Source organism: Triticum aestivum, chromosome 3B (assembly GCF_018294505.1).
Source record: "Triticum aestivum cultivar Chinese Spring chromosome 3B, IWGSC CS RefSeq v2.1, whole genome shotgun sequence".
Classification (NCBI taxonomy): domain Eukaryota; kingdom Viridiplantae; phylum Streptophyta; class Magnoliopsida; order Poales; family Poaceae; genus Triticum; species Triticum aestivum.
Genome location: NC_057801.1, coordinates 268,839,264 through 268,857,880, shown reverse-complemented (window position 1 = coordinate 268,857,880; position 18,617 = coordinate 268,839,264). Strand labels below are relative to the sequence as shown.

Genomic DNA, 18,617 nt, shown 5'->3' with positions numbered 1-18,617 from the left:
GGATTTTCTCGAAGAGGAAAGGATGATGCAGTATAGTAGAGATAAGTATTTCCCTCAATTAAGAACCAAGATTATTAATTTAGTAGGAGAACCACGCGAGACCTCGTGAACAACACCTACACTCAAAAGAGCAAACACTTGCACCCAACGCGGTCAAATATGATAGTGATAGATAGATAAATAAAACACAAAAAAATAACGGCAAATAAATTGCAGCGAGGCATTTTTTGGATTATATATATGATAAAAGTAGACTCGGCGGCCATAGTTTTCACTAGAGGCTTCTCTCTCGAACAAAAAGCATACGGTGGGTAAACAAATTACTGTTGGGCAATTGATAGAAAATCACATAATTATTATGATATTCAAGGCAATGATCATGTATATAGGCATCATGTCCGAGACAAGTTGACTGACTCCTGCCTACATCTACTACTATTACTCCACACATCGATCACTATCCAACATGCATCTAGAGTATTAAGTTCATAAAGAACGGAGTAACACCTTAAGCAAGATGACATGATGTAGACAAAGTAAACCCAATATTTCTAGATGAGTTACGTAAATATCTAAAAGATACTAAACCTCAATTCCAAGAAATTATATCTTCTAGCAAGACATTCACCTAGCAAGCGGAAATCCTTTTGAAGGAAGCTATTCAGGAACAGCTGGAACGGTTTTCTCTTCAGTAACAAATAAATTTTGCATGTCTACTCTTGTTAGTAGAATAGGAATTGTTGAGAAAGATTTTTCACCCCATCTTTTTATCCTTAATGGCAACGATACAAATATGTGTCATGTCCCTTTCTGTCACTGGGACTGAGCAACACAAGATCGAACCCATCACAAAGCACCTCTCACATTACAAGATAAATTAGTTGGCCAAACCAAATGGATAGATCGGAGAGAAATACAAAGCTATAACAATCATGCATAAAAAGAGTTCAGAGAGACTCAAATAATATTCATGAATAAATCTAATCATAAACCACAATTCATCGGATCTCAACAAACACACCGCAAAAGAAGATTACATCGAATAGATCTCCAAGAACATCGAGGAGAACATTGTATTGATGATCAAAGAGAGAGAAGAAGCCATCCAGCTACTATCTATGGACCCGTAGGTCTGTGGTAAACTACTCACACATCATCGAAAGGGAAACAAGGTTGATGTAGAAGTCCTCCGTGATCGATTCCCCCTCCGGCAGAGTACCAGAAAAGGTCTCCAAATGGGATAGCAGAAGAACATAAACTTGCGGCGGCGAAAAAAGTATTTTGGATGGCTCTCTATTGGTTTCCTGATTTTAGAGAATTTATAGAGGTGGAATTAGGTCAGACGAAGCCACGAGGGGACCACAAGGCATCATGGCGTGCCTTGTTGCCTTGCCGTCTCCTCATTTGCCTTTTGGTCTCCTCCCGAAGCTTCTAGGGTCTCTCTTGTCCAGAAAAAATCGTCAAAAAGTTTCGTAGAGTTTGGACTTCGTTTGGTACTGATTTCCTGAAAAACCAAAAACAGGCAAAAACAATAATTGGCACTTGGCACTAGGTTAATAGGTTAGTCTTGAAAAAGATATATGATCGCATATAAAACATTCAAGATTGGTACTATAAGCATGGAACAATAGAAAATCATAGATACGTTGGAGACGTATCAAGCTGCACCACCGGCTCTTCTTCGTCGCCGGGGTCCAACTCGATTGGCATGCTTCGGTGTCCTGGCTCCGACGCTCTTACAACCATTGCCACAACATCTTCTTCTTCCACCTACATCGCCACCGCTTCTTGTTCCTCCTTCACCGCCACCACAATCCTGTCGTGAAGTACGCTGGGGCATGATGGTCATGAGGACGCGTGTACTCTCTGTACTTGGCCCACCTTGCCCTCTGTCGAGCGTCGCCGGAGTCGGCCTGATTCATGGCCCAACGAAGGATGTCGACTGACATAGTGCCCTTCGCTGGGTCAGGAACCAACGTCTTCAACTCCTCCGACGTCGCCTTCTTCACCACAACGCCTGACTCTTTTTGCATGTCTGCCATGTTGCTGAAGTTCGAGCGGACTTCCATGGTGTTCTCGAACTTGGGTGCAGTCATCGAGCGAGCACCCGAGGAAGGAAGCCCCCCAACCAATGCCCCAAGGGAAGGGTTTGGGGATGGGGTTGGAGTTCCTGCTGGAGTTCATGGCGATGGATAGGAGGAAGAGTGAGAGATAGAGAGATAACCGAGTGAGATGGTGGGTAAGTACTGACCGTGAGGATGGGTAAATAAAGGGGTTATGGATGATAGGTTTTAATGGCGATCGACCTAGGAACTTTGTGCTCTTCATAATGCGTGTTCTTCGTAATGCAGGTCGACACGTAGAACAAGGGCAAGAAGGTGGTGTCACCCATGGAGAAGGGCAATGAGGTGGTGCCGCCCATGGAGGTTGTGCCAACCACGCCTAAGGAGGTGACCACGAATGACGACGTGGTGCCAGAGGAGCCCCCCTATCGGGGAGCACCGGAACTAAGGGCACTACCATGAGGAGGGTGGTCCAACCCACTTCTGCAATGTGATCCTTGCCCCTTAGCTTGAGTGCATCCTGATGCTCCTAGACTTCAGGAAGCACTTTTGGGCCGTGCCGGAAGAGGTGAAGCCGAGGACGAACATCGACTGCTCATGAAGGGTCATTGTCCGGCTGATGGACGACAAGGTGACCCTCGATTAGGGTTGGGCCCCCTTCGTCGCCGTCCATCAAATCAAAATTGGCTACATGGTGACGTTCAAGCTGCAGAGACTCGACACGCTCAAGGTCATCGTCTTCAACGACAAACGACATTGAAGTGGTGACAAGTGCGGGAACCATGACGACGACATTGAAGTGGTGACCAAGTGCGGGAAGCACGACGACGCCTTCGTCGTGAACGTCTAGGATAACCCTTCCTATGCTCCAGCTGGTTTAGTTTCATATCGTACTGCTTTGCTTTTGAACTGTTATGTTTAAGTGTGGGCTGTATTTAAAACTGCGGCTTGCTATGGTTTACAACTATCTTCTGTTGTGTGTCTACGAATTATTCTTCACGTCGCTGTGTGCTGGTAACCTCACCACCTCACTGAAGAGATTACCAAACAACATGTGTTGCATGGAACCAGACACTATGCCTTGCGTTTATGCCTAAACAAGCGGCAACCAAACAAACTACCTTTCGTTACATCCGATTACACCCCATACATGCATGCAACTAACTAGGTGCAGATGTTAGGTTTCTGCCTTTTTTAGCTCAGTCAGGCTCCACGGGCCAGGCTCGTTCGGGAAGGCTACCAAACACGTCCTAAGAGATGCTCCAAACACAACTTGGGCTTGCTGCCTTGCGCTCCAGCCTCTAACCGCAGCCGTCCGATCAGACAAATCACGCATCCTAGCCGCGCACTCCAAGGTCCTGAGTTATTTCTCTCGTCTCCTTCCCCGACCTCTGCCGCACGCCCGCACCCTCGGCGCCTCGACTATACAGCCTACAGATTCCCCCGTCCCCCCGTCCAAAGGCAGGCGAGATGGCTTCCCCCGACGCGGCGGCGGCGCCGCCAACGGAGCCCGAAAGGTGGAGAGACCTGGACATGCTCCTCTCCCGCCCCGGCAACCTCGTCCACTCCACCTTCGATCCCAGCCCCGGGGTTAGCCGCCGCCGCCACCTCTCCAACCCCTGCCCGGCGTTTTCGATCCTTCTCGCGATTTCACACTGAATCGGCTACTTGCGCCGTGCTTGCAGCTGCGAGACCTTATTGGGAGCGTCGTCGAGGTGCTGGTGGTGGGGGCGGGCGGGCTGGGCTGCGAGCTCCTCAAGGACCTCGCCCTCTCCGGGTTCAAGAACCTGCACGTCATCGACATGGACACCATCGACGTCTCCAACCTCAACCGCCAGTTCCTCTTCAGGTCCTTTTCGACACCAAGTCCTTCTGATTATACACAAGAATAGGGTTTATGCAGTATAGTGGTATTAAACTTTGCTGCCTTGTTCACGTGCTAAGCGCTAGATTTAAAGGTTGTTTGCTCCACGGCATAATATTTCTGGGTTGCATAGATAGTGAGCAATGTACGGATTGGAGAATAGATAAATAGAAGGACGTTCTACTGTTAGGTCCTGTAAAATGAAACTGGGTTCAATTATTTGCAAGTTCTGAGTGACCGGAAGTAAGGAACAGTAGAGAGGATTTCAGGTTAACATATACTTCTGTCCTATGTGATGCGATGTCAACAATATATCAGCATTTGGAAAATATTATGTGGGTATGGTACATTAGAAATTAGATTACTACAAGAACGCATTATCCATGGTATATCAGATAACTACATGGTATATTAGATAAATATTATGCGAGTTTCTGAAGCAATAACAAATATATTGGTAAAAAGGGTATCCTTATTCTCCATAAAATTTGGTCAGCATGGTATACGGTGGATTATGATAATCTTGTTTCATCGAATCCCTTCTAAGATATTAGATACTGTATGTTTTGCTACCTATTCTTAATCAAGTTGCAAGCAGCCAAACAATTATTGTGGTCATAAACATGCAAGATCATTGGAGGCCAATCATTGAATACGACACTTTGTCTAATTTCAGTATGATTGCCAAACCAGTGATAGATTCTCACACCCACAATAAATAAGTGAATTGACAGCAGCTGTAAACATAAGCACTGGACAGGACAACAACCGCAAACCAAGCCTTACTCATCGAGTAAGGCCAAAACCTCACTTTATTGCGGCATCAACTGTATATCTGTTTGGATTTTGCATGTTCTATTTATGTTTCTCTGTAATGTTACCATCTCAATGAGCATTGCATGTGATTTTGTACAGGATTCAAGACGTTGGGAAGCCCAAGGCTGAAGTAGCTGCGAAGAGGGTTATGGAGCGAGTTAGTGGAGTGAACATTGTGCCCCATTTTTGTAGGATTGAAGATAAAGAGCTAGAGTTCTATAATCAGTTCCAAATAATTGTTCTTGGTCTGGACTCAATTGAAGCTCGAAGCTACATCAATTCTGTGGCTTGTGGTTTCTTAGGTATATATTTCAATGCCGTTTTTATGGATCTCTAGTCTTTTACTTGGAAAGAAGGCTTCAACTAGTAAATATCTTTGGTCTGCAATGTGTCCATATGTCCTTTCCTTGTATAAAATTCCAATTTAAATTTGCAAGTGACTAGAACATGCACATTCATTCCCCGCAAAAAAAAGCATGCACATTCATAGCAACTATAATTGAGACTGAAGAAAGTTTTGCAAAAAAAATGCTAGAGATGAATGTGAATCAATACTGTTCTGTGTTAATATTTCCATCCCAAGTAAAACGGTATGCTGGGCTGCACATAAAAAGATAAAATCAAGGTTCTCTAATTTAATACAGGTAGTATTTGCCCGTTTATGACTCAATCAAATGATGGGAAACTAGTACATTTACACAATGAAACTCATAATATCTTTCATTTATTTACTGATGCCGGTATGTCTTTGGAATTGCAGAGTATGACTCAGACGACAAACCAGTCCAGGAGACAGTTAAACCTATGGTAGATGGTGGGACAGAAGGTTTCAAAGGTCATGCTAGAGTCATTATACCAGGGACGACGCCTTGCTTTGAATGCAACATATGGCTTTTTCCTCCCCAGGTCAAGTTTCCCTTATGTACCCTTGCTGAGACTCCAAGAACTGCAGCTCATTGCATTGAGTATGCTCATTTGATCAAATGGGACGAGGTATAATTCTTGTATCTGTAGTTTGCTCTTTAATTTATTTTCATTTGTAACAACTATATTTATCTTGTAGGTTCACAGTGGAAAACCTTTTGATGCTGATGATACAGAACATATGCAGTGGATCTACTCAGAGGTTTGCTCTAGTGTGATGACATACAAAATTATATAGTGTCCTATCTTTTTTTCTGTCTAATCTTTTGTCATGTATACTTGGCAGGCTTTAAAGAGAGCAGAACTTTTTGGTATTCCCGGAGTTACGTATTCTTTGACTCAGGTGTGTCATCTTCTCCGTTTATTTATTCTCCAGGCCTAAGATGTAACTTTAATCCCTATCTATCCCAGAATGTCTCAATGTTCTACTCCTCTATTGTGAACTGTGCTTGTGCCCTCGTGAATAATGCATTCTATCGCAAAACTAATAATAATCAAAATTCTTTCCAGAATCATAGTATTTTGTTATTTATACCTTTATATATCAAAACAAACCCAACCTTATTACCTTAAATTTCAAAGGGGGACAACAATATTGTGCTGGCAAGGTGAAAATTCCAGTGCTGGGTTGGTCGGAAGTTTTTTGAGTGAGTGTGGATGCAACTCAAATTCAATATTTGCCATATACTCCAAATTCCAGCCCTGTTAAGATAATCTCGTTTTTCTAGTCGTCTGTTGTGCTCCAATAGTAGGTGATTTTGCTACTAGTATTTGCTGTTATAATCATTGTGTAGTTGGATTAGGCTGTGTGCAGGTTTGCACTATGGGCAAGCTGCCACTGGTAGTAGTAGCTCATTATCCACTTCAATAGTGGACAGTTTGATATTTAAGAAGTTGAAGATAAGAATGGTCTTAGTTTATAACTTGTGTAAGTTTTGTTTAATCATAGTGATGTTTAAAGTTAACTAGCCTTGTAATCCACCTACATATGATTTTTCTGAATAAATATCTATTCACACAATAATCTCTGTCTCTTTTCTGCATGCTGCTCTTTTGCTTTGTGCAAAAAATATCTATTCACACATGGTTTAGCTGTCACCTATGCAGCTTCAGCATGCTTGTCAATGTTTAATTTCCACAGTATTGCGTTATGTCCAATTTTTTCTTCTGACAGAAGTTTTTGTGCCATTTAGTTAGTTTATCAGCAACTAATTCTCTGTATCCCACTGATGCTTTGGTCTGTTACATCCGCCTACTTAATGCCAATTATAAAATAAAATTACCACCGCTTAATGGGAATCCCACAACTTAGAATGTATCTTAGCGTCCTTCAGATAGTAGGCATTTCAACAACAAACAATAACCACAAAGCCTTTAGTCCCAAACAAGTTAGGCTAGAGGTGAAACCCATAAGATCTCGCGACCAACTCATGGCTCTGGCACATGGATAGCAAGCTTCCACACACCCTTGTCCATAGCTAGTTCTTTGGTGATACTCCAATCTTTCAGGTCTCTCTTAACGGACTCCTCCCATGTCAAAATCGGTCTACCCCGCCCTCTCTTGACATTCTCCGCACGCTTTAGCCGTCCGCTATGCATTGGAGCTTCTGGAGGCCTGCGCTGAATCATAGTTCAAAAAAGCGCTAGGCGTTAATTGTGCATTTTGCCACCGCCTTGTGCTTTACTGACCAAAGCGCATTCTTATGCGCAGATTAAGCGCAGTTATGCGCAATGCGTTTTGCCAACACCTAGAGCCTAGGCGCGCTTAAGCGCTCACTTAGGCGTGCCTTTTTTAACTATGCGCTGAATATGCCCAAACCATCTCAGACGATGTTGGACAAGCTTCTCTTCAATTGGTTCTACCCCAACTCTATCTCGTATATCATCATTCTGGACTCTATCCCTTCTCGTGTGGCCACACATCTATCTCAACATACTCATCTCCACCACACCTAACTGTTGGACATGTCTTTTAGTCGGCCAACACTCAGCGCCATACAACATTGCGGGTTGAACAGCCGTCCTATAGAACTTGCCTTTTAGCTTTTGTGGCACTCTCTTGTCATAGAGAATGCCAGAAGCTTGGCGCCACTTCATCCATCCGACTTTGATTCGATGGTTCACATCTTCATCAATACCCCCATCCTCCTGCAGCATTGACCCCAAATGTCGAAAGGTGTCCTTCTGAGGTACCTCCTGCCCATCAAGGCTAACCTCCTTCTCCTCACACCTAGTAGTACTGAAACTGCACATCATGTACTCGGTTTTAGTTCTACTAAGCCTAAACCCTTTCGATTCCAAGGTTTGTCTCCATAACTCTAACTTCCTATTTACCCCCGCCCGACTATCGTCAACTAGCACCACATCATCCGCAAAGAGCAAACACCATGGGATATCTCCTTGTATATCCCTTGTTACCTCATCCATCACCAAGGCAAAAAGATAAGGGCTCAAAGCTGACCCCTGATGCACTCCTATCTTAATCGGGAAGTCATCAGTGTCGACATCACTTGTTCAAACACTTGTCACAACGTTATCGTACATGTCCTTGATGAGGGTAATGTACTTTGTTGGGACTTTGTGTTTCTCCAAGGCCCACCACATGACATTCCACGGTATCTTATCATAGGCCTTCTCCAAGTCAATGAACACCATATGCAAGTCCTTCTTCTGCTCCCCGTATCTCTCCATAAGTTGTCGTACCAAGAAAATGGCTTCCATGGTCGACCTCCCAGGCATGAAACCAAACTGATTTTTGGTCACACTTGTCATTCTTCTTAAACGGTGCTCAATGACCCTCCCATAGCTTCATTGTATGGCTCATCAGCTTAATTCCACGGTAATTAGTACAACTCTGAACATCCCCCTTATTCTTGAAGATTGGTACTAATATACTCCGTCTCCATTCTTCTGACATCTTGTTTGCCCCAAAAATGAGGTTGAAAAGATTGGTTAGCCATACTATCGCCATGTCCCCGAGGCCTTTCCACACCTCAATGGGGATACAATCATGGTTTTCGAGTCGCGACTCATGCGAGTCGCTCTGGAGCAGCGACTCGGAAGAAGTCGAGCCTGTGTTGTGACTAGTCGCGACTCAGATTCGCGAGTCGACACTAAGCTGAGTCGACCATATTTTTGCGATTCATAGACTAGTCGTCGACTAGTCGCGACTAGTCGAGCGACTCGAAATCCATGGATACAATCAGGGCCCGTCGCCTTGCCTCCTTTCATCCTTTTTAAAGCCCCCTTGACCTTAGACTTCTGGATTCGCCGCACAAAACGCATGTTGGTCTCATCAAAGGAGTCGTCCAGTTCAATGGTAGAACTCTCATTCTCCCCATTGTACAGCTTGTCGAAGTACTCCCGCCATCTATGCTTAATCTCCTCGTCCTTCACCAAGAGTTGGTCTGCTCCGTCCTTGATGCATTTGACTTGGCCAATATCCCTCGTCTTCCTCTCTCGGATCTTGGCCATCTTATAGATGTCCCTTTCGCCTTCCTTCGTGCCTAACCGTTGGTAGATGTCCTCATATGCCGGACCCCTTGCTTCACTGACAGCTCGCTTTGCGGCCTTCTTCGCCATCTTGTACTTCTCTATGTTGTCTGCACTCCTATCCAGGTATAGGCGTCTGAAGCAATCTTTCTTCTCTTTAATCGCCTTCTGGACATCATCATTCCACCACCAGGTATCCTTATCGTCGCTTCTCCTTCCCCTGGACACTCCAAACTCCTCCGAGGCCACCTTACGAATGCAAGTCGCCATCTTCATCCACACATTGTCCGCATCCCCTCCTTCCTCCCAAGGGCCCTCCTTAATGACCCTCTCTTTGAACGCCTGAGCTACCTCCCCCCCTGAGCTTCCACCACTTCGTTCTAGCGACTTTGGCACGCTTATCCCGCTGGACACGAATCCGGAAGCGGAAGTCAGCAACCACCAGCTTATGCTGAGGTACAACACTCTCTCCAGGTATCACCTTGTAGTCTAGGCACGCACGCCTATCTTAACTTCTCGAGAGGATGAAATCAATCTGGCTGGAGTGTTGGCTACTACTAAAAGTCACCGGATGTGATTCTCTCTTTCTAAAGAGGGTGTTAGCTACAATCATGTCGTAGGCTAGAGCAAAGCTTAAGACATCTTCTCCTTCTTGATTCCTGATGCCATAGCCAAATCCCCCATGCACCCCTTCAAAACCTGTGTTAGATGTACCCACGTGGCCATTGAGGTCTCCTCCTATGAAGAGCTTCTCGCCAATCAGTACACTCCTAACCATGTCTTCCAGGCCTTCGCAAACTCCCTCTTGGTGTTCTCATTGTGGCCTACTTGCGGGGCATATGCGCTGATAACATTGAGAACTAAGTCCCCAACTACCAGCTTGACCAGGATAATCCGGTCCCCACGTCTCTTGACGTCTACCACTTCATGCTTGAGGCTCTTATTGATCAAGATGCCTACGCCATTTCTGTTTGAGCCGTCCCCGTGTACCACAGCTTGAAGCCGGTATCCTCGACCTCCTTTGCCTTCTGTCCCCTCCATTTGGTTTCTTGGACGCAAAGGATATCAACCCCTCTCCTCACCGCCGCATCAACTAGCTCCCGAAGCTTCCCTGTCAGAGACCCTACGTTCCAGCTACCTAAGCGAATCCTCCTAGGCTCAACTAGCTTCCTTACCCTTCACACTCGTCGAGTCAAATGCGAAGACCCTTGCTCATTTTCCACTACATCCGGGCGCCGATGTAGCGCGCCACTAAGGATGCGACGACCCGATCCTCGCTCACCTGCCACCGTATCCGGATCAAGATAGTAGGCATTTCAGAGAGAACCTTTTCACATTTGGTAGTATGTGGAGGCATTTCTGCTATTGTTGCGCCAGTGATCTAATCTACAAATTTTCCTATCCCTCTATATTCCTTCAGGCCAATTATTTTGGATTCTCAGTTATTTGGATCACCAAGTACAATTTTATTATTTTTTCTGTTGTATAAATCTTGGAATCAGGAAGCACAAAGTTTTTAATTTTAAGAGGACATTGACATTTGTATTCCTGATTACAGGGTGTTGTCAAGAATATCATCCCAGCTATTGCTTCAACAAATGCAATTATTTCTGCTGCGTGTGCACTTGAAGCTTTGAAGCTCGTCTCTGGCTGCAGCAAAAGTGTGTCAAATTATCTCACGTGAGTTGCATTACTCCCATTCTTACTCTGTTACTCAAATACTCCCTCCGTCCCAAAATAAGTGTCTCAAGCTTAGTACAACTTTTTATTAGAGTTAGTACAAAGTTGAGACACTTATTTTGGGACGGAGTAGTTGGTATCCCCAAAGAGTAAGACCTTATCTTTTAGCCAAAACTATTACTGTTTGAATGCAAAACATACATGCCGAAACAACTGCAGCAAAGTGGACCATGCATTGGTTAGTCAGGAAGGCACACCATAAGAGTATTCAGAAAATGATAGGTTGATTCATGTTGTATTACTTGTAATGGTTCATTTCACTCACCTGAGTTTATTTCAATGTATGAACTGAATAAAACTGCAGACGCACATGTCTGACAACCTACACAACTGATTCCAAACAGACTAATATTTTAGATAATAAATCATAAATGAACCATACACACCAACTTTCCATCGATGACAAAAGGAAAACATATAATATTCACTATTATTCACGTTCCTTCGCACAAGGCAATATCTCGCATGGAAAGCTTTTTTGAAAAATAAAACATGCAAACTTTCTGAGTACGAGACAAATACAGCTTGTTGAAAGAAACTCTTTGGTTATTTGAGCGCACACATTCAGAAGTAAAGCTTCATTAGCAATGTGGCGCATTATGAATCTAATTTGCTTGAATTGCTCCTATAGATTGGGGTGTTTGGCTAGCTATTATTTTCTCTTAATCATGTGGCAAATAAATATTATTTTTTATTCCAAACTATAGCTATTATTTGCTTGAGGTTCTTTTTTTGTCTTGTGATGGCATTTTATTCCATCCTTGATTGGTTGAAATCATTTGGTTAAAATTGGTTATTGACTTTATTGTATCATATGTCGGCATATTCCCACAAAATATTATTTACATACGCCCACATGGTATTGTTGCTGGTAACTTGTTTGACAACCATATCTGAAGGAGATGCATTTCGGTTACAAAAACATGATGCATTGCCAAATTTGAAGAGCCTAACAGTTATTTTATGTTCTCATGCAGGTACAATGGTCTTGTAGGAACTCATATTAAAGTCACAGAGTTTGTTAGAGATACAGATTGCCTTGTATGTGGACCTGGTACCCTTATTGAGCTGGATACGTCATCGACACTTTCAGAGGTCAGTAACACTCAAATCATAAAAACTTGCATACCTTATGTACATCTGTTCGTATGATGAAGGTATATATCGACTTGAAAGGGGCTGAGATGAATCATGAACTACATATGTACACAAAATATGGAAGGCGCTAAGATGTTAAACTTTCAAATACATAAACATGAAGTTTTATTTAGCTCACACGTGCACATACATGAATGCATTCATCATGTAAAAAAATACATCATTTGGCTAAAAAGAAAAGTATATTTTGCTGCATTGCCTGCAAACTTCAAAACGTGTGCCGTATTTTAAGCAAAATGGTACTTCTAAATAGTGGGTTTTACCAGTGCCTAACTCTAATAAAAAGTTGAAAAGCTGAAAAGAAAAAACTTCCTCACTGATACAAAGACTAGGCAGTTTAATACCTAGGTTTATGTCCTAGTTGCATCACACATATAATTCTAAAATGGCACTGAATAGAGAATGTACTGTTGTGAATACGGAGTCTGTGTGCCTGTAGATTTCTGAATCATTTTCTACTTATCATGGACAGTTCATCAAGATGCTTGAGGAGCACCCCAAACTGCTGATGTCAAAAGCTAGCGTAACGCACGGAGGCAACAATCTGTACATGCAGTCGCCAGAAGTTCTTGAGCAGATGACACGGCCAAACCTGAGCATCCCTATGTTTGAGCTCCTTAAAGGAACCCCATTTGCTACTGTGCATGTTAGTGGTATGGCGGAGAGCAATGGGAAGAAAGTGTCATCGCTGAGGAAGCTGCGTGTAGCCTTTAAGGGCGTCGAGGAAGCTTCGAAGATGGATACAACTGAGAGCTCGTGATATCATCGTTTTAGATAATATTAACCTCCCATTTCGTTGAGAGAGTAGTGTATTTCGAAGCAGATGAAACTGAAGCTGAAATTTACACTTGCACAATCTCTTCGGGGTCAACTTAAATATATTTGGCAAAACTTAGTAGTTTCTGCAGTAGTTTGGTTTGTATCTCAGTGGTAGACTGCTATTTCACCAGATCTGGTTTAAGACGCAGCAGTTCTGCCGAGAAGATGGTTCCTGCCATGATCTCATAAAATGACAGTAGCCTAGAGAAATCCTTGCATCTCGGACAAGCCCTTCCCTTTTGTAACTGTTTCAGGGTCGCTTTAAACACCGGAGAGAAAAAACATAATGCTATAAGTAGAATTTTGGTTGGGATAATCAATTTTATGCCCCTAGTTGTGTCCGCTCGGCTGTTTGCCCCAAACAGCCCCTAGTTTTCAAAAACCCTCGGTCCTGCGCAAGCCACTATCACTTTGAAAACTTCATAACAAATTCATATTAACTCGAAAAAAATACAAATAAGATATCCAAATGTTCAGAAAAAAGTCATAAGAGGAGCGAAGTGCCTTGGGCAAGGTTGATGCAAAACAGCCTAGTGGGACATAACTAGGAGCATAGAAATAATTATCCCATTTTGGTTTGTTTGATTGTATTATAGGAAAAATAAATATTTTTTTCAAAATTATTTTAGTGGATGCTAAAATTCATTTGGAATGTAGTACAATGAATCCTTCTCTTATAGAATTTAATCCTATAAATCAAACAACCAACATAGAAAAATTTCACAAGGATTCCAATCTTTCAAAATTCTAGTGAAAATCCTTTGAATCAAAGGCGGGCTTAATTTTTGTTTCTGGGTTATGAGTGGCAACAAGGAAGCGCGAGAGCATTTCCAGATTACGTAAACATGGCTACCGAGTTCACCTGCTCCTTCCTATGAACAGTAAAATCAGAAAAAAATACTGAAAAATTTCAAAAAACAATCTGTTTTCTTTCATAGAAGATGTTTTGAGTGTGTGATGTCCGTACCAATTTTCAACACGTCCGGACATCGGAGTAGCTCCCAGCAAAAAAAGGGCATGTGAAACAATTTATCAGACCGATTTTGTTTGTTTTGCTGACAGATACTCAGATGTTCGAAGGCGCTAAAAATTGACACGAACCTCACGCACTCAAACATTTTTCATGCAAAAAAAAAGACTCAGGATGTTTTGAAGTTTTTAGTATTTTTTATTTTACTGTTCACAGGTCATATGCAGGGCCAGCTCTGTTGCGGAGGGCCCTTGGGCAAACTCGACGACAATATACTAAAATTGGGATGAACAAACCATGTACGTATTTTTGAAAGACCGAGAGGACGATGATCGATGAACTTGCGTCGTAGCACCGTCGCAGCTTCGCGGACAGCTGGACGGCAAGAGCAACACGGGCCAACGGCGGCACAACACAAGGCGGCGAGAGCCGTCAATAGCCTCTTATGGCAGCGGCGGCGAGAGCAGTCAGCAGCCTGTTACAGCGGCGGCGGCAAGAACAGGGAGCGGCAGTTCAGAGATGAAGAAGCGATCACGATGGGATGTTTTTTATGAGAACGCGATCGTGATGGATCGATGCATGCGAAATGCAGCTTTCGTGCGAGTGATTTTCCTAGCGTAGCGATCAATTGAGCCAGCCCATCAGGTTGTTCCTTTTATTTCCTTTTCTCTATTTTTTCCAGGCTATACATATAGATATATACCAGATCATGGGCCCCCTCCAGGCTGGGCCCTAGGCCATCGCCCCTCTAGCCATACACCAGGGCCATCCCTGATCAGATGAGTTCGAGCTTAGAATTAGATATTCGTAAACTTACTTGATATCCGTAAAACCCCACTCAATAGCAATATCTGTTGGAAATATGCCCTAAAGGTAATAATATTTAAGTATTACTTATTTTCAAGTTTATAATTAATGTTTATATTCTATGCTGTAACTGCTATGGTTCTCGAAATGTGATTCAGAGATAAACTCATAAGCATGTGTAGAGTTATAAACGGTAAAACAAGATTCCTAAACCGACCTCTAGGACTGGCTCAAGTATTGCATGATGGTTCTGTTTCCTTGATCATTAGCATAGTTAAATGTGTCGGGAAAGGTAGTAGAAAACAAAATTTTTGTCCAACGATCATGATTAATGAACACTATGACGATGCATCAGAGGAGGTTTAGATCGGCTCGTTACCAACTTCAAGTTGCAGCGAAGAAGAGTTGGTGTAGATCGTTGATGAAGTCTCTCGAGCCGTTCACGAACGATTCCTCGAACCGAAGACCTCTCTATGGATTGCAGTCATATAGGCTTTAAGATTTGGCAATGCTTCGCCATCCAGAGCTTATCTTCGCCAAAGAATTAGAGGGATAAGAAGAGAACCGCACATGGCTTCTCTATTATGAGGATTAGAGATATCTAGGTCTAACTCTAATTATAACAACTCTATGTTAGAACTAGAACTAGAGGACTAGAGGAGGCTCCAAAACTTGTGTGTCTCAAGGGGTGGATTCCTCTAGAATATGTAGGTGTAGGGGAGGGGGGCACATAAGGGAGGAGGACTCCCCTCCTTGGTGCGCCAGCCTAGGGGAGGAGGAGTCCTCCTCCCTCTCCATTTTGGCCCCGTCTAACTTGTCATACAAGCTAGGGGCGCCCCCAAGTGTTATTGGGCCCTAGGGCCCAATAACTCTCCACCACTTGGCCTTATTGTATTTTCTTTGTCCAGTTGATATTTATTTAATTCTAAAAGCCTCTTAATCAATATTAGAACCTTCTATTATTAATTTAACATCTTCGAAAACATTTTCGGCCTATATATCAATTCCGGTATTACCCGGTAAACCCCAAAACTCTTTGGTAACCCAAAAACACTTTCGATTTCTCTCGAAACTATTTCTAATATTCCCCAAACTATTTCATGAATATTTTCTCAAAACTCTTAATCCACTAACACTCAACATATCATGATTTCCTTAAGCATGTGACCCCGTAGGTTCGGAAAAAACATACTCCCTCCGTCCCATAATGTAAGACGTTTTTTGACACTAGTGTCAAAAAACGTCTTACATTATGGGACGGAGGGTGTAGATATGAACGGAACTTCCTTTCGTTCAATGATCAATAGCGGAACCATGGACATCCAAATTGATCCATGTGAATACGCGAATGATATTCAAGTGAATATGTGGTTATCATGTGCTATTCTCTTTACTTCGTGATACTTTACAAAACCCGAGGTGAGATATATCGATATTCTCTTGAGTCATTCTCATGCTCATTATACATGTCTCCTCATTATCGGTTTTGTCCTTCTTTCTCGTTGACATGTTCCAACATCCCTTTGACATAGTCACATGTGTCTGGCCAGACAATGAAGGATGCGTCACGCCGAGAGGGCCCTAAGAATATCGCTACATAATTGAAGGAGCAAAACTCACTCTTGAACTACCTAGATGATGCGGACCATCCTTCCATCATCCCCATGAACCCTACACCAACACATCAAGCACCACGTGGACCCATGACAAGAGCTCGAGCACGCGCAATTGAAACCGTGGTGAACTCACTCCTACTTGAGATAGATATGGACATGAATGTGACTTGGTTGCTACCTCACCAAAACATGCCATGTGTCATTAGGTATGAAGACCGACGTCACCAAGCAGCTGAGGGACACCCCAAAGGATGAGGAGAAGCACCCCAAGGCCTCAAGGAAGAAGAAGAGAGCCAAGAGGAGCAAGATTGCACCTCCCAGGCGACCCCATGCCCACGGGCCCCAAGACCCCATGCACACGGGCTACCCAGGGAGCTGGCGCTGTAGCACCCCGTGCGCACGAGCCCAACTTACCCCGTGCACACGGGCCCATCAGGATGGTCGGCTGAGAGCTGCTGTTGGGCCTCCACTTCGTCCCCCTCTCCCACGTACCTATATATTTTATACCTAGGGTCATGTTTAGGGTTAGCAAAGTATATGTGAGATATTGATAGGGCTTTGCTCCTTCTACCACTTCTCTTGGAGATCAAGACCTCTTTGGAGAGGATCCCAAGTGGATTTCGATACCTCCTTTTAGGAGAAGACTATCATCAAACCTCGCCTCCTTAGGAGTGGAAAGAACTTTACCTAGTGCTTGTATTCTCGTGGATATATGTGTTTGCTATTCTAGTGGATGTGTAATTGGGTTTTGTTGGAGTGAATTCCTCTTTGTGTTCTTGGTGTTCATCCCTTTTCCCCCTCCAAGTGTGAAAAGATCCCTCTTAGGGTTTCATCCTACAACATCTTGGTATCATGAGCAAGGTTGATTCACATCTTGGAGTCCCTACCCCCCGTATTCTAGCTTGATTTTGTTGTTTTTCGTCCTAATACGAAAATCCCCACCAAAAATACTCCCAAATTTTTTCTTGCAATTTGTTAGATCTTGTGAGATTTGACTGATTTGATCCACGAATTTGGTGTTTGACAAGTGGATCTACCCTGTCCCTCCATTCCCCACCAACCCCACCACCAATTTTGGCCGAAAATTTGAAAATCCGCACGGATTCGAAGGTGTTCTTGCGCTCCTAGAACACCCCGTGCACACGGGCTTCACTTACCCCGTGCGCATGGGCCTTACAGAACTGTTCGGCCACTTCCTATTTTGCCTCTTTTGCCATTCCACCACCACCATTTGTCTTCCGCTATTTTCCTTGTGGGTGTTTGAGCTTTTGGGTTGCGGTTACATGTGTCCTAAGGTGTTTCAGCTACTTAGGCGCGACTTGACTTCATCATCATCTCCACTCGCCACTGACTCGGACTCCACATCAACTTCGATCACTTCATCATCATACTACCATAAGCAAGGACGGTAACCTCGACGACATCCTAACATCATACCTTGCCATTACCTTTGATAGCCTCGAGCCACTTTGCGTTACTTACCCCCATCAAGACTACCAAGTTGTGTATTGTCGGGCCACACTTTTAGTGCACCTTTAGTGTTACGTCTCTCCCGAACATATCACACTTGTTATCTCATATTCTGGCTCGAATATCAAGCATTGTGGCATAGTAAAAAAAGCTTTTAAGCAAAAGAAAAGAGAAGCAAAGAGCTTGTAAGCAATAGCATTGAGCCATTTTGCATTGTTCCATCATCTTGGTCACTACATACATAAGCATACTTGGGATAGTAGACGACCCGTTTCTCTCTTAGGTTGGTTGATGAGGACATCAATACCATTGTTACACCCACAACCCCTGCTGCTATACATATTGGACCAATTACAAGAGCTCACGCATGCCAATTGAATTACCAGGTATTTCCGTTATTTGGTAACAATTCTAATGTTCATGAGAATACAATGCTTCCTAAATTGGATACATTTGTGTTGATTACTAATGAAGGGCCTAGCATGGACAAAGGGATGAACACTGGAGCAGAAACAAGCATGGAGATGAAGGCGCGAGCGAAGGGAACCAGAACGGCGTTTCTAGTGCAGATTTCAGTACTTTGAAGCCTCCTTGATGTCATACAAGGACATGGACGAAATTTACAAGATGCCCTTTCATAAATTTCGTCCACATCTTATAATAGGTGCAGCGCCACCTTATTTTTGGGACAGGCCCATGTAATTTCGAAATCCTTGAGTATATGCTATTTTTAGAGTCCGTATGTGTGGGGAAACAAGAGTTAGGGTTAGTTTCGGACCCCTCATCCAAGGGGTCACAAAATTCGCCCCTCTTCCTCCATATATACAACCCTTAGGGTGTCGTTTAGACTTTGGGTTTTGTTTAGATTAAAAGTTTGC

The 18,617-nt window shown here is 43.4% G+C and overlaps 1 protein-coding gene across 1 annotated transcript; it reads left to right on the top strand.

Annotated features, from left to right (window-relative positions):
- Nucleotides 1-3,379: 3,379 nt before the first annotated feature.
- On the top strand, nt 3,380-12,960 carry LOC123069678 (NEDD8-activating enzyme E1 catalytic subunit). The gene is made up of 9 exons (XM_044492602.1): nt 3,380-3,653; nt 3,749-3,912; nt 4,843-5,045; nt 5,504-5,736; nt 5,807-5,869; nt 5,954-6,010; nt 10,718-10,839; nt 11,877-11,994; nt 12,530-12,960. Exons 1-9 carry the CDS (start codon nt 3,534-3,536, stop codon nt 12,815-12,817), a joined length of 1,368 nt encoding a protein of 455 aa, XP_044348537.1. The 5' UTR covers nt 3,380-3,533; the 3' UTR covers nt 12,818-12,960.
- The last annotated feature ends 5,657 nt before the right edge of the window (nt 12,961-18,617 follow it).

What these genes read in the sequence shown, in the direction of transcription:
- LOC123069678 (XM_044492602.1), top strand. Translation starts at nt 3,534, where the DNA reads ATGGCTTCCCCCGACGCGGCGGCGGCGCCGCCAACGGAGCCCGAAAGG. An exon ending in TGTGGCTTGTGGTTTCTTAG is followed by an intron (nt 5,046 to 5,503) that starts GTATATATTTCA and finishes TTGGAATTGCAG; the next exon opens with AGTATGACTCAGACGACAAA. An exon ending in ATTTGATCAAATGGGACGAG is followed by an intron (nt 5,737 to 5,806) that starts GTATAATTCTTG and finishes TTTATCTTGTAG; the next exon opens with GTTCACAGTGGAAAACCTTT.